At 40.7% G+C, this 17175-nt stretch overlaps 1 protein-coding gene across 1 annotated transcript; it reads left to right on the top strand.

Annotated features, from left to right (window-relative positions):
• Positions 1-3062: 3062 nt before the first annotated feature.
• fzd10 (frizzled class receptor 10) lies at positions 3063-6717 on the top strand. Its single transcript, XM_054773281.1, has 2 exons — positions 3063-3636; positions 3710-6717. Exons 1-2 carry the CDS (start codon positions 3509-3511, stop codon positions 5472-5474), a joined length of 1893 nt encoding a protein of 630 aa, XP_054629256.1. The 5' UTR covers positions 3063-3508; the 3' UTR covers positions 5475-6717.
• The last annotated feature ends 10458 nt before the right edge of the window (positions 6718-17175 follow it).

Consider the following 17175-nt stretch of genomic DNA (forward strand, 5'->3'; position numbering starts at 1 on the left):
TGAGGTTTGTAGTGGTGGAAGTGCACTGTATCAAGGTGAGTGCTGGTTATTAAAACATTTTATTAAATGAATACATCCCTGCAGTGTAAATGAGTATTGATTTTTTTTACACAATTCTTGCCTTGCATCTGGTTAGATTTTACATGTGTTGATCCCCGTAACTCAAGTTGAGACCAAACCTCTTCAAACACCAACAGCTGGATGAGAGGGCTCTGTGGAGCACATGTTCTGCATAGGAGCCTGCATTGTGTTCACACGTGTACACATACCCCATATTCATATTGCTGCTCAAGACACTGAGCCCTAACAGCTGAAATGCCATCAGTAAGATACACTGTGCTTAAACCGTTTATGCACACTGGTGCCAGGTTTCTCCTTGCTGAAATGCCTCTTCATGCACTTTAGGTACTTCCGGCAAAAATGCACTTAAATCTTTGCTGCTACATGTAATGAGCATTTCATAGCCGATGAAGACCGTCACCTGGCCAGAGGATAAATCTTCAGACTGCAGACTTTTTACAAGGTAACGTGAGTGAAGTCTGGAGAATCTCTCATAAACACGCTCAAAGCAGAGGGCGTGTTGGATCCTAAACCTGACATGCCAGGCTGGTCTTGCACAAGCAACACCACCTCTTAATGGAGCTGGTCAAAGCAATGATGTGTACTAAAGATTTTACATCAGTTGTAAGATTTGGGACTGCTGTTCCTATGTGTGTTGTGTTAAAATGCCAATAAAAGCCAACAATTCTTTCATTCTACAAACCAACACTTTTAGTATAGGTCAGGTGTGTAGCAGGACTCATATACTTTGTGAAAACGTAGTTACAAAATAGAAAAATGCTCAGGTCACATAATGGAACATCATTTGGTATGCTGTTCTTGCATGGTCAGTCATATTTGATGCAGATGTGAAACGTGGGATTTCAAATACTGAACACAGATCACACCAAAGATTTGGTACACATGCACAATCAATTATGATCCACAAAAGAACACTACAGCTACAAACATTACATTTATAAAGCACTGCTCAATTTTGAGTGACACTGTGAGGCAGTTGTAAAAGTAACTATGTTTAATATTGTGGTTGGAGCTTGCAGTGGTGAAGAACTTCACCGCTTCTAATATAGCGTCCCTATGCACACCTGTCAAAATTTGCAGGTCAAAATAAGGGACATTTTATGGAAAAAAGAGGAAAATTCTGTTCTTGCCACAAGAATTTCCACCAGCAATATGGGAAACTACTAAAAGAGAGGGGAAGGGAGAGTGCCGGGAAAGAAGGGCAAAATGGGGGGAAAATGGGAGGGTTGGCAGGTATGTTCTAATGTAGCTTAGTATGTAAAGCTAAATTGTAGAAACATCTCTATATGAGACAGTTCACACAATTCCTCAGCAGAATCGCCAGTGGAAAATTTCCCATTTCAACCATAATTGCATTCCACATTTCATGCCATGAGCCCTGTCATTTAGCGTACACCGCAGTCACACAGACAATTTTAAAAATAGCTGAAGTTAAAAAAATTTACAATATTGTCTCCGCCTGACTACCAATGTCCAGCAAGAAAAAGTATTATAATGAAAGGCTAACGAGGGGATACTGACACGTAATATAAATACTTTTCAGTAGTCTCGCACATCAGTCTACAGCAGCTCAACAGTTTTTTTCATTTTGTTAATTGTCATTCATTCATAAACTGCTTTACTGATAACTTTTAGATATCTGCATTCCACATGAGAACAATGTTTGCCCTTCAGGTCTGGAGTGTAAAAATGCAACATAACATTTGTATCTATTGTTGTATTACTTCCTTCATTGACAAAGACAGGAAATGACTGGAAGGTGTTCCTCTTAGTTCTAAAGGAGTTGGGCAGAACAAACTGACCCCATAACAACTACATTTTAAAGTTCCTTTGTAATGAAATAAATCTACACACATTTTTCTATAAGGGGTTGTGTCACCGTCAAAACAAAATAACAGATACGTTACATTTTGAACACATCATTTGGCATAAAGTGTGACTTATATTGTGTGCACTTTAGCTGTTTTAAGGGTTGATGAAGTCTGCAGGAAGTTCATGAATGCCTCTTCAGAACTAAACCGTTCAATGTGTGTTGTGCGTATTATTTATGACCATTTATCCTTTCAATTGAAAGGTGCCTCATGAGTTGTTAAAATGTTCAATATCATCATCATCATCTCCATCGCTACACATTCCCTATTCATTGCTCTTTATTTAGAAAATGATGGCAATTAAACACAGGAAGTTTTTGTTGAATTGTTGTTCGATGTTGTTGGTGTTCCTTAACGTCACTTGCTAAGCATGTCCAAAACAAATAAAGCATACCGTGCCATAAACCTAAATGTTTAGGGCAGCATTGTTTGTGCAAATCCAACGTTTATTAGTGTAATCTGTAATAATATAGCATTTTAATACTGAATGAATTTAATGTCAGAATGTGCCAAAAAGAAAACAACCAGCGGGACACAAACGGCCCCTGGGTTGCAGTTTGGACACCCTTGGTAAGGGGTGGAAATTTTCTCAAAAAAAGCATAAATTGAAATGTACAAAAACTCACACTGTACAATGTATATGTACAATGTATCACTATATTTAGTGCCTACACAGAGATGTATTCATCTAACAATATGTTTATTATTGTAGCTGTAGTTTGCTGTATGTATTTTATTATACTGACATGTGTCCTAATAGTTACATAAGATGTGGGGAAATGTTAAGAATGCCACTCCAAACCGCACCACAATGATGAAATGTATTGATAAATGAAAACATCCATTAAAACTGAGCATTGTTATTATTGTAAACGTGGATATATTGATGCCTAATACCTAATAAATTGTCAGGTGAGAGTACGTTTCATTTAAATGAACAAACTTCACTTAAAAAGACGAAATCCCACTCATCTACAATTCCCTGCCTCATCTAAAATGTCAAACACAGTTGAAAGAGAAGTTGTGGTGCGCGTTGGGGCCATATATTGCGCAATGTTTTCGCATCCCCATCAAATTTGTCCACGTTGTGTTCCGAGTGAAGTTGAGGCTTTGGTTTAAAATGCAGCAATGAACAAGCTGTTCCGCACGATTAGAAAATAATCGGCGTGTCAGTGTCATCTTTCTTATGCTAAGTAGGTGTCTTTGAAGGCGGATCTTTTGGCAGGTTGGACCGGGACCGATCTGGCTGCTCCGAGCAGCTCAGACGAGCGCTGCCACCAAGGCATCAACAGCGCGCCTTCGAGGAGCCAAAAGCGTTACTATTATTTGATCGGGACTTGATTATAAGTGAACGGGGAGGCGTGATCTCATAAGTGGGGCTTCTCCAACTTCTTGCACCGGGACGGGAAGCACGCCGCTGCAACACCACGCACTCTGGAAAAGTCTCATGCAATGAGAGGATGGCTGACTGAGATTCTACTCATTTCATGTGGGATTTGAATTTGGGATTTTTTTTAACTGCACACATTTGAATTTTGTGGAAAAAAGAACACTGCATGCTGCAACTCTTGAAAGCATGGACCGGAACACATTCTTCCTGCAAAACTGTATTTGTGGAGCGCTGTGGGATTCGTGTTTTCATTAAACGTGTGGAGGACATGATGGTCTTGGGACAAAAAGCTCTGTAAGTTGAACCACTCTCATTAAATACTTTGTTTCAGACAAATCTGTGATGGACACTTTTTTTCATTTTATAGAACTCAGGAAGTAAGGATGTATTCAAGCGCTAACCTGAGCCTCATGCTGTACACGCTGCTGGTGCTGTGCATCAGCGAGGGCTCGGCTATAAGCTCCATTGACCCAGACTGGCCAGGAGAGGGGAAATGTCAACACATCAGCATCCCCTTGTGTAAGGACATCGGCTACAACATGACTCGCATGCCAAATCTCATGGGGCACGACGACCAAAAAGAAGCAGCCATGAAACTGCAGGAGTTTGCAACGCTGATCCAGTTTGGATGCCACAGTCATCTTAAATTTTTTCTTTGTTCACTATACGCCCCCATGTGCACAGAGCAGGTGTCCAACCCCATCCCTGCTTGCAGAGTAATGTGCGAGCAGGTCAAAGTGAAGTGTTTGCCCATTTTGGAGCAGTTTAACTTCCCCTGGCCAGACTCCCTGGACTGCTCTCGGCTACCCACCAAAAATGACCCCAACAACCTTTGCATGGAAGCGCCCAACAATGGTTCAGATGAGCCTCCCAAAGTGTCGCACACGCAGCCACCCGATTTTAGACTACAACGTCCCCTGAGTGGACAGGAGCTGCACCTGAAGGACATCAGCATCAAGCAGACGTGCAGCAACCCTGGAAAGTTCCACTATGTTGACAAAAGCGAGTCGTGTGCCCCCAAATGTAACGCCAGAGTGGATGTATACTGGAGTCAAGGAGACAAGCAGTTCTCCTTGGTGTGGATTGCGATCTGGTCCATCCTGTGCTTTGTCTCCAGCGCCTTCACCGTGCTCACGTTTCTCATTGACCCCCAGCGCTTCAAATACCCAGAGAGGCCCATCATCTTCCTCTCCATGTCCTACTGTGTTTACTCTGTGGGCTACCTCATTCGTCTTTTTGTGGGCACTGATGGAATCGCCTGCGACAGAGACAACGGAGTCCAGTATGTCATCCAGGAGGGTTTGGAGAGCACAGGCTGCACTATTGTGTTCCTCATTCTGTATTATTTTGGCATGGCAAGCTCCCTCTGGTGGGTCATCCTGACCCTAACGTGGTTTCTGGCCGCTGGGAAGAAGTGGGGTCATGAGGCCATCGAGGCCAACAGCAGCTACTTCCACCTCGCGGCATGGGCCATCCCAGCTGTGAAGACCATCATGATCCTAGTGATGAGGAAGGTGGCGGGAGATGAGCTGACAGGTGTTTGCTATGTTGGCGCCATGGACGTCAAAGCTCTTACTGGCTTTGTGCTCATCCCGCTCTCCTGCTACCTTATCACGGGCACGTCTTTTCTCCTGTCTGGTTTTGTGGCCCTTTTCAACATCAGGAAGATCATGAAAACAGAAGGGGAGAACACAGACAAGCTGGAGAAGTTGATGGTTCGCATCGGGGTCTTTTCTGTGCTCTACACCGTCCCCGCCACCTGTGTCATTGCTTGCTACTTCTACGAGCGGCTCAACATGGACTACTGGCGCATGCTGGCAGTGGAGGCGAAGTGTAAGGATAGCAGCGGACCAGAGTCGGAGTGCCTTATGAAGACGTCCATCCCAGCCGTTGAGGTCTTCATGGTGAAGGTCTTCATGCTGCTGGTGGTGGGCATCACCAGTGGCATGTGGATCTGGACCTCTAAGACCCTGCAGTCGTGGCAGAATGTGTTCAGCAGGAAACTAAAGAAGAGGACGAGGAGGAAGGCGAGCAGTGTTTTCACCAGCAGCCAGTCTTACATTAAACCTCACCCGTCTCTCAAAGGGCACGCTAAGTATGAACCCACGCGGCCCCCTCCCACTTGTGTATGAGCTGGCTCTCTTCAACCCCACAAAACACTGATTAAGCCCTTACTTGAGACATTTTATTCAGAGTGCCATCAAAAATGTTTATTTATGCAAGTTGCATTGAATATAATGCAACATCTCATGCAACAAGAGCTGCCTTTTGTTTGCTACTTCTGGATTCAGTTATCCTACTGAGAAACTTGGTGGAGAACAATTGTATTTTTTCAATTATGTGGAAAAACAGAGTGGAATAACCCATTGAGATGTGCCATGGGGTTACTTGAATAATGTGCAATAGATGTGTTGCTTCCACGTGACAAAGACACTTGTACTGTTAGTGGCAGATTACAGACAAAGAAAAGACCCCAGAGACAATGGAGGCAAATGGTCAGAGAGATGAGTGTTGCGTTGGAAGGCTTTTTAATGGAAATGGGGACAGGCGGTGTCATATATGTTTGAACTGGAGTGAGAACAGCTGTTGAAATGCAGTCCAGACCTTCTGAACTGCCCTTTTGTGAGGCAAATCCATGTTGTAAATTAATCCAGCACTCAGTATTGAAAAGTTGTTTGTAAGCGTCATTGAGTTTTCAGTTGCTGTTTTATAGCGCAAGGACATGTTTGTATGTGTTTCTAAAACTGCAGATTTTATAGAAAAATTAATAAAACGTTCTAGTTTTAAATTGATGGTCGAGATGGGATTGTTATTCATCTCTGCTAGAGTGCCTGCATCCTCACTTCGCAGCACACAGCTTGTTTTTTTTTGTGTTGTTATTGCAGTACTTCATTTCCCGGCCTGTACTGGCTGAACTCGTCATAGCAATCTAAATAATGTGTCTTATTATGTTGCTATGTCATTAAAAAACGTTTGAGTAAGAATTTTCTGTCACTGGATGACCCAAAGATGTTATTGCTATACACTCACTGGCTGCAGCTGCAATGACATCCAATGTGGAAAATGTCTCAGGTTAACTGCAACTGTATCAAGGTAACGGTGTGTATTATTAGGCTTGTAGTTTCCACTGCATCATACTAAAATGTGTTTTTGATCATTTGGTTGCCTTATTGATCTACATACTGTACCGTCATCTCATATTGCAATGACTCCAATACAAAGCAGTTGTTGAATATCTCTCTTAAAGTGTCAAAACTTCCATTATTCCTTATAATAACTAAGCTTTATTATATTTTTCATGGCAAATTTGGATCTCATTTGACATGCAGCTGTACCTAATGTTGTGGCAGTGAGTCTAAATGGTCCTGTGCCAAAGAGACAGTAAATATGTGCTAACTGATTATGTGTTCATTTTCAAGTAGCGTCGTTATTAGATACTATTTACTTGCATTATACATGCATGCAATTAATAATTGCTAAAAAAGATTGAATCATCAAAAGTAAAATAAGTAAGACTTGTTTGTTTTGTTTTTTGTAAAAAAAAAAAAAAAGGCAGAGGTGGAGATGTGCACAAAATAACACCTTTGTCTTTATGGTCTCCATTAGCAAACATTTGAATTTTGAGAGGATAATAATGTGCTAATCATTTTAATGTTCACCAATGCTTGCACATTCTTTTGTATGATTCCCCACTTAAGCTGCAGCACATACATAACTTAATTTCAGCCCGTTCCTGCCTTCCTCTCTCCTGCATGTGTCGGCGGAATCAATGGAGGGGTTTGTTCGATAATCCAGCTCTCATTCAGGACAGGATTAGACAGTTGGAAGGGGTTCACTTTGAAGAGAGGATTGCTGCAAACCCAAAATACAAAATATCTGTCATCTCTTCTTTATCAGCAAGGCATGGTGACATTTCTAAAGACACATCTGGTCTGGAGTTGAATTATGTGGTTGTTTTCTGAAGCATGAGGTGTAAAACACATTGAGGGTGCAAGTGCCTGCGGCGTCATTATAAGCATTTTGACTTGATATTGCACTGAAACATGATGTTTATGATATCCATCAATTTTAAATGGTAACTCAAAAATTAAGCTACACAATGTGAATGAATGCCTCTTTTTGGATAAGTCAAAAATCAGTGTGAGTTTGACAATCAAGGCACATATAGTCATATTTGGTGCAAGAGTTCCAGAAGCCTCATAATGCTGAAGTTTCCTGAGGGCATTCAAGTTCCAGCATCAACCCAACCTGTTTTTACAGTCAAACACACATGACTCACAACCTCTGTGTGGCTGAATCAAAGTACAGCAGTGCCTATTGATACTATAACTTGTGGGGGAAAAAACGTGTGAGCTCTTCTGAGAGCTTCAGCAGAGGCCACCTGGATAAGAGCCCCCAAGGTATCTCGGAAGGCTGTAAATATAAGTGACAGTTAGCGCCCCCCTCCAGGGTTTCTTCAGCCATGCAGGCTTCACTTTTCTTCTCTCTTCAAAGGGAAGAAATTCCGCTCAGAGCAAAGGCAAAAGTATTGCTGTTGAGAAAGGATTTCTTTTTTTCATTTTTTCAGGAGTGGGGGGGGTGTCACAGCATGTATGTCTCAGTGATGCCCCCCCCCCCCCTTTTAAACCTAGCTCTTGTTTTATAAGAACAATGCATGTTTTTCACAACTACTGTTGGTCATTAAATGTGCACTAACCTCACTTCCTGCCACCCTGCCATGCAAAGTCAGCATTGGTTTATGATGTGTTGACAAAAAGGATCTTATGCCTATGATCGGCACTATTGAAAACAACATCAATGAATTAATTAAATCAGACAAGATTTCCTCCTTCTCGCCTCTTTGAACAACAATATGTTTGCACATTGGAGTATCAGTCCACACCATGAGTGAAAAAGATCCACTCACACATCTTCACCATGTCTTCGAATCCTGCCTTTACGTCAGCAAACGAACACGCCTTCTCTCTCTGTGTTGAGGTTGTATATAAGGTTGTGGAGGACATTGTGTAAATTGACTTTGTCTGCTGCTGTTGCAAGCAGCCATAAAGTCTCTGACACAATGACATGAATCAAGCAGCCGGGATGACTGGCGGCTGAGGGAGCTTCCCTTTGATCAGGCTCGGTGGAAACGCCCCATGTCCTCATCCTCAGCTGCTACAGCAGCACCTGTTTACCAGTTCGGGCCTGTCTGTTTTTGCAAAGCCGTTTCGAGTCTCTCAGTGTCACAGACTCATACATGACGCACAGACATACACACAAAGGAATCTGACTAGTGCTTGGGGGCGGGCGGGTGCCTTCTTTGAACATACGTGCTGCTAATGCACTCGGCCCGTACTGGTTCTTGGTTTGTCTGAAAAGACAGCTGAACTCAATATAAATCTGTTGCCTTTCAGAAACCTATTTCTTCTTCGGCTTTACCAGAGACGAAAGAAAGTCACGACAAATGAAACAGTTTGTTTTCTCAAAGAAATATTTGTAACTTAGAGAAAGATGGTTATTCAACAACAAGAAAAAACTTTACATAGAGAGCAGCAAGTTTCATAGACCCAAAGAGTTATCAAAGAATGCAATGAAAGCATCCTCTCATCTCTCAAGTTCTTCTGGTGCACAAATCCAGATTTCAGAGGATTATGGTTCAAGGATGTGTGGGTGGCCTTCATGTTCAGAACTGATCTGTGTAGCAAAGAATCAAGGCTAACACAAGTACTGTATACATGCTCAATGCACAGCAACATCAGCAACTAATAACTCCCAGACACACTAAAACACACTCTGTGCTGTGCAGGCAGTTGCTCAGCCACTCCTAAAGGTGAGAGTAATTACATAAAAACTGGCAACAATGAGCTGTGCTTGTGCAGGGAGGGGGCAGGCCACTTTTTCAAATGCATAATGAACTGCTTTGCAGGCCCTCTGCTGATCAAACAAGTGTTTGATAGTGGCTTTAGTTTGAAAGACGACTGAATATGTTTATTTACATGTGGAGAAGCGAGTGACTTTGAGGTGGAGATCAGGCAGATTAGTGTTAACTTATGGAGACCTACACAAACAGACCCTCCCCCTGCATACAAGCGGGGCAGCGACGCTCTTCCTCTGAGGACCAGTTAGTCAGGCTGAATAAAACATCAGTCAGGCGGCAATTCCTGCTACTAGCCTGACGATGCCCTTTTGTAGCCCGTAAGATGACTGTCTCTCCTAGTGTAAGCACAACATCCATTTTCATCTAGAACAACTTTCTCAGCTCAATTTTTTTTCCCAAAAGAGCCCATTAGAAACCAGTGATGTGCAGCACTGCACAGCATGTACTCCATCCCAGGGGTGTCTAAACCTTTTTTGTTAAAAGGTGTGGAGGCCACTTCAATATTTGTCACATTTTAATTCATTAGACTCTCAAGTCAATCCAATGTGGGTAAAGATGTACTAAGAAATTACGTACATGTTAAGAAAAAAAAAGCATACTGCTTTGTGGTGACCCTCTTGAAATATTATTTGCGGTAAGGTTAATTGGCGACTCTAAATTGTCCATAGAATGATTGTTTGTATGTGCCCTGAGATTAACTGGCGACCAGTCCAGGGTGTACCCCGCCTCTCGCCCATAGTCAGCTGGGATAGGCTCCAGCATACCACCGCGACTCTAGTTAGGATTAAGCGGCATAGAAAATAAATGAATATTACAGTATTACAGCCAGCCTCGCCACATCGAGGTTAAAATTTTGCAGCTTCACTCAAACATGGTTTTTCAAACCTATATTAATTAACACATGTTTTTAATAAGTAAATAAATTGATAAATAAATGGTGTTTTGTAGTTGAATATGGCCTATTAGTAACAAAATCGATGTGAATATTTAAGCCTATGTTATGTATTTTTTGCCTCCCTTCAGCACTTTCAAGCATAAATATGGCTAAATTAAATGAAATACAATGCAAGGAATTAAGAATACATACTCAAATTGTGAATGTAGTATTCTACATTGGTCACTAGGTTTCAGTAGTTATTTTGTGAGACAGGCACCATACTTGATCGCCGGAACAACAGGCACAATAATACTAACATAATAGTCATAATAAGTAACATGGGCTGTTGCGGCCATAACCCACGACCAGCTAAAACTCAACTCTGAACCACCAGTGTCACTTCCTGTCCTCCACGAGCACAAGTTTTATTTTTGCCTTAAATTACTTATTTTCGCAGATTATACAGTCATGGAAGAAATGATTAGACCACCCTTGTTTCTTCAGTTTATTGATCCATTTTAATGCTTGGTACAACTAAAGGTACATTTGTTTGGGCAAATATATTGATGATAACAAATGTTTATTTTAAATTAAAGAGCTGATATCTAGCAACTTCCATAGTTTTTTTGATGATAACCAAAATTACTTACAGAAATAGCTATAGCATTGTACAGCCAAAAAATGCAACTCTTTTGAGCTGTTTTTGTTGCCGTTGTTATATTTGTCCAAACAAATGAAACTTTAGTTCTATCAGGCATTAAAATGAACAAGAAACTGAACAAACAAGGGTGGTCTAACAATTTTTTCCATGACTGTATATACTATATTGGATAATACGAATGTAAAGGTGGCTATACTGTAGTCTAGAGCAGGGGTCACCAACCCGTCAATCGTGAGCTACTAGTCAATCTTTGGGACTTTGCCGGTCGATCGCATATATAAAAAAAAAGTATTATTACATCAGTGCCCTTCCCTCCCGGAAAATGACCAACATTTTGACCACCAACCAACGTACGCCTTGCCGTTCTCCAGGCAAGCTCCAGCCAGGATCCCAGACCCTAAAACCCGACCGGTGGTACCATGAGTGCACACACGTACACCTGCTCACCTCGTGTTCACAGGTTGAGGGACAAGTAGAGAGAGTCAGCGCGTAGCAATGTGCCTGCTCTCGCAACAGTAATTAGTGGACGTTGTGGCTCAAAATCAGCCTTTGTTACCTCAAAATGACTCCATAGATGTGCAGCTCCAAAAAACGCTGCTCATTAGGACTGGCTGTTGTAACGCAGCTCCTCTCCCCTCCATCACCATCGCTTTGCTCGCCCACAACACTGAGCCAACAAGCCAAATGGATTTGTAATTTGCTCATAGAGCCGACGCCACATGCTCCGACCTCTACGATGAGCCACAAAAGTAGTGGTGCCCAAAATGCGACCCAGAGGCCATCTGCAGACCGTGGCTAATTTTTCATTGCATCACTGCAGAAAAAAAATAAAATTTTAAAAAACAGCAAAAATGGTAAAAAATTGAAGAAAAGGCACAATGGGAAAAAGCTGAAGTGTTGACACCAACAACCAATAATTACACAAGTGTTAAATATCTAGAACTTTTTAATTTACTTTAAAAACCTTTCTACAAATTAAGTCAATAAATAAATATGTATAATTAAAGTATATTATGTAGTATATATTTTTTTCTACATATATATATATATATATATATACTATCAGGGGGTTGTAAATCTTGCGCAAGTTTACGGCCAAGACCAGAGATCTGACCACTGGTCTACAGGGCTTTTATAATGTTAAGAACAGTATTTAGAAGGTTGTAAACAGGTTTTCTATGCCATAACTATGAAAATATTCCATTTATCCTTTTCCTTTGGGGAAATTCACTTATCATGATCAGGTCTGGAACCAATTAACCATGATAAATGAGGGACTACTGTACTATTATTACTATTCCGGGCTTTCACAGTCAAACCTCGATTTTAGGGATAAGTACACCACTATCTGTATCTGTATCTGTATCTGTATCTGTATCTGTATCTGTATCTGTATCTGTATCTGTATCTGTATCTGTATCTGTATCTGTATCCGTATCTTTATCTGTATCTGTATCTGTTCACACATCTAAATTATCTGTATCCGTATCTGTACTCAGAGCGGGCGGGGCATCAACCAGAAGTGATTGTATTTTACACGGAAATGGATGGCGCTTAAATCAATACATTATTTTAAGTCTGAAATTGACATGGATTGATCAGAACTTGCTATATTTATTGTTTATTATTCATCTATATGTGTACTGTGTATGTGTGTAAGTGATCTGTAAGACTTTAATATTTAATCATTGTCTAATGATCTGTGTGAAGTTGGTGATTCATGCAAACATCCAGTGATGGAAAACAGGGAAATAATCTGTCAGTCTTGTTCACTGTAGCACCACGTTCAGTACTACGAGCAAAGTTTTCCAACTGACTTTACATCACCAGCCAAATTAGAAGCATCAAATGCTTGTCAAATGTCTTGTCAAATGCACCGTGTACGTAATGATACCATACAAACCGAAATAGAGAGAAATAGAGAACATGAGCTGGAGTTGCGCCAAGCATGCAGAGAGTCACTGTCTGTATTGTGTTTGTGTGTGAAAGAGTGAGAGGCATGGCTCCTCTCTCGAGCTGTAGCGAGTCTGTCTTGGGAGGGGCGGGCGCTGTGTGTGATTGACCAATCTCAGAGCGTGAAGAGTGAATACATAGGTAGTTACCCAATGAGGAATTTCTTTCATGACCATTATGGATAATGACGAGCTGTACTTGTTTCACGCTCGTACGCTGCAAAAATGTATTATCTGTAACAAATACTCATCTAAAACAAGTATCTGGCTCATCCCTACTCGATTTTCGAACACCCTGGTTTTTGTATGATTTGTTTTTTGACGGAAATGTTGCTTCTGCTACTGCACACTGTCTTGTTTTTTGTACAATAGTCCAGTCCAACACCAGTGATACACCAGTGATACAATAGTCCAACACCAGTGATGTGTGTAATTGCATGAAAAAGTGCGTATGCTGTGCACGTGACAGCCAGGCAGTGACAGAATTGATGGCGACAAAAGACTGTCTACATGTGTACAAAATGTGATATATTTTTGATAGTGAGAGTGAACAGACAGGGACAGAAGCTCGGGAAGGATGCACAGGAGGAGAGAATGGCGGTGGCTCCGGCTGCTGAGAGCAAGTGCCTGTGGTTCAAAGACACGCTCAGCAAACTAAACAAAGAGTGATGCCGCAGAGGGAGATCACATGAAAGGAAATGACACAATAGACTGTCACATAAACTTGGAGACAACATGTCGGCAGAATAAATAGGACGCAGACGTTTGGCATTCACGCCAGGCAGTGGGCAGCGATAAAGCAAGTCGATCATTGCACGTAATAATTCGCTTTTCACACCTGACACACTAGAGTTGATGTAGTTTCTTTGCTTTCTAAGCATCGTAAACAAATCATTACAGAAGGACGCTTTAAACAGTCAAGACCATTTAGGGATTTCTTTCAAAATATACAGTATATACGATATGTAAGTTGATGATTTGCAACCCAGATAACAGTAGATCCTCGCTTTTCACGGGGGGGGTACCTTCCGAGACCACCAGCGAATGGTGAAAATCTACTAGTAATTGAGACGCCTATAAAAATGTCTATTTTTGAAACACCACTCACTCCCCCTCCCCCTCCAAACTCTGACTTTCGCCTCAGTGAGTATCCAGGACCCACTGTATTACATTTACAATATAGCATTCATCAGAGTGATCATTTAACGTCGGCTCATTCTGGGCTAATGCAAAGCATCCCTTTATAGAAAATGTACTCCAAAATTTTGCCTCAATTTCCATAAATTGTCCAGTTAACGTATAATATGGCGCACGTCTTTTGGTGTTATATGAGTGCACCTGTGTTCTTAATGTATTTTTGTTACAAAACATCATCGTTAGCAGCCTATTAGCTTGCTAATACATGGAAACAGTCACCAGAGGTCAGCTCCATCACCTGTATATGATGTCATCAGCAGTTGACTGTGTAGTTCTTTGCTAACTAACACAGTTATGCCACTGGTTTCTGAAAGTTGCAAGTGTCCACATTTTGATAAAGAAGGTGAGAGACACTATTGAATTGAAGAAATACACAAAGGAAAAATACAAAAGAGTTGTCCGAGTGGATTTCGCTGCCAAATCGTCGTATTTGTCAATGATCTTCAATCTTGGTAAAGGTGACATTAAATGGTTATCTCTTTCATTTGTCATTTATATGCATTTGGAATTGTTTTGTGCATATAAAACTATAATTGTAAACAGATTATTTGGATTTACATTATTTTTTTGGGGATAAATTGGTTAGGTTAGAGTAGATTTACGTATGTTTCAGACCTGGAACGGATTAATGACACTCATCAAGGTTCCAGCATAATTTTAAAATTGTATTAGCACTGAACTGATTGCATAAATATGACTAAGATATTACAGCAGTCAATCAGTTCAAATTAAAGCTAAGAGCTGCATCAGCATCCTGTGTTCATTCGACAAACAAGTTTGTGTTCTTCCATTCCTGTTGGACTCCTAATCCTTGTAGGCGGGTTGGCGATAGATTAAAGAAAGAAAGTCATGTGACACGGTACACAGCAGTGTGCTGACAATTCCATATACAGTATTAATTTTTAACGGTGAATGTTTTTCAATTAATTCCACTATAGCAGAGATGAAGGGGTGCGATGACCAATTAACGAACAGCAATGTATCTCGCAGCCAGCACCCCTGTGAGGGGTCATATATTTTAGAACCCTCAACAATGGAAATATAATAAAATGTATACAGAGCACAACTAACTTATACCGCTTAATGGGGCCTTTATTGTACCACTACGCTCTGTAACTCAACTTCAATTGTATTGTATTGTATGTACTTTATTTATCCCACAGCGGGGAAATTTACTTGTTACAGCAGCAAGACAAGTAAAGAGAACAGTGTAAAGAAAGCATAGTGACTACTCAATGATATTAAATATGTATGGTAGTACGATATTAAATTAAAACATGCTTCTGGGTTTGACTCTCCGTTGGCCATTTCTGTGTGGAGTTTGCATGTTCTCCCCGTGCGTGCGTGGGTTTTCTCCAGGTACTCCGGTTTCCTCCCACATTCCGAAAACATGCATGTTAGGTTAATTGGTGACTCTAAATTGTCCATAGGTTGTTTGTCTATATGTGCCCTGCGATTGGCCGGCAACCAGTCCAGAGTGTACCCTGCATTTTGCCCAAAGTCAACTGGGATAGCCTCCAGCATTCCCCTGCAACCCTTGACCACCCTTGTTTCTTCAGTTTATTGATCCATGTTAATGCCTGGTACAACTAAAGGTACATTTGTTTGGATAAATACATATAATGATGATAACAAATATACACCTGTCGCTCATAAGAGTTGAATTTAAGAGCTGATATCTAGCAACTTCCATGATCATAACCAAAATCACTTAAGTTCTTACACGAATAGCTATAGCATTGTACTGCCAAAAAAAAAAAACTCTTATGAGCTATTTTTGTTGTCATTGTTGTAGTTCTCCAAAGAAAGGCACCAGGCATTAAAATGAACAAGAAACTGAAGAAACAAGGGTGGTCTAAGATTTTTTTCCATGACTGTGTAATACATATAATAACCTATATGTTTTGACACAGATTTCACACAGATCTCTAATCAGCTACTGTATCGCTCAGTATCCACTTACCTGGTTGTAGTGTTTGAAAAGCCATATTGCAACACTTAAGTAGGTTGTCAGGCGGCTTATGGTTTTCCTGCTCATATTTCAGGCTTTCAGAAGTCCCTGCATTTTCTTTCATTCCCGTTTTTCAAGTAAATATGAATTGGCAGGTAGACAACGTTACGTGTCTTTGCATACAACATTCCAAGATTGTTCCAAGCTTGCTTAATACAGCCACAGGACTGGAAGCAATTTGGAATAAGTACTGAGGAGCTGTTGAGGCGCAGACTGACTTTACTGCTGGGTTTGCAAGTGTATGTGATACCAGCGCATGTGATCCTTTGAGTATTCGGACAAGTGCATGGCTAAAGGATATTGGCCTCCTGAACACCAGTGGCAGGTCATACTGTCTGGTCCTGATAATTGCACTTGCGCCGACGGTAGCAATAAAAGAGGGTCAGGACTTTATCTAGCCTTAGAGGAACACAGGAAAGTACTTAAAAAATCAATCTGCGAATGTAGTACGACATCCCAAATTGTCCAATGATTTAAAGGCTTTAAGATGTTTACAATACCAAGTGAAATGTTTTCCTGAGCTTTTAATTGGCAATAACAGCACTACGTAGCTGAAGTCGACACTGTATTTTAGGGTGTTGCACATAAGAACGCACACTATGCATCCAAAAGATTTCAGCAGAACACCATCACTGTCTACTAATGATTGCTCACTAGACTCTTTGAACGCGCTGCACTTTGAACAAGAGCGGTGAACAAAACAATGCCATGCTTCTCTTATTGTGCTCTTCAAAGAAGGCAAAGACGGACAGAAAGCAGACAAAGACAGCAAAATGTTCTGTCAAACAGGAAGTACATTTGATCAAGCGATCAAATTAACTGATGTGTGGCGGCAGCGTGTTCCCAGAAAGCGAGAGGCATTAATCTATTATGTGGTTTAGGATTGTATTGTTTGTGCAACTGACAGCTCATTTCATAACCATCCTCTGTCTTGAGAATTTGCACCAGCACATTCTCTTTTTGTTGTTGTTTTTGGCAGATGTCCACATTGTTTTCATTTACCACATAACATTTTTTAATGTTAAAATAAAAACAACCTGCATCTTAGCTTTATGTTATCGGTGACAAAACATATTAGCGTATTCTTTTTTTCTCCCCATGTTACACGTTTTTGCTTGTTTTTCTGTTTTTGCTATTTTTATTTATTTATTTATATTTGTACAAATATTTCACATTTCTTCGAATACATTTTTTTCCTCTTAATATTATGTCTTTATTCTCATAATATTTTGACTGTATTATTGTAATATAATTAATTAATTCATTATTATTACTAAT

Source organism: Dunckerocampus dactyliophorus, chromosome 4, assembly GCF_027744805.1.
Source record: "Dunckerocampus dactyliophorus isolate RoL2022-P2 chromosome 4, RoL_Ddac_1.1, whole genome shotgun sequence".
Lineage (NCBI taxonomy): Eukaryota > Metazoa > Chordata > Actinopteri > Syngnathiformes > Syngnathidae > Dunckerocampus > Dunckerocampus dactyliophorus.

Coding starts and splice junctions, on each gene's coding strand:
- fzd10 (XM_054773281.1), top strand. CDS start 3,509: ATGCTGCAACTCTTGAAAGCATGGACCGGAACACATTCTTCCTGCAAA. Junction 3,637..3,709: donor GTCTTGGGACAAAAAGCTCT/GTAAGTTGAACC, acceptor TTCATTTTATAG/AACTCAGGAAGTAAGGATGT.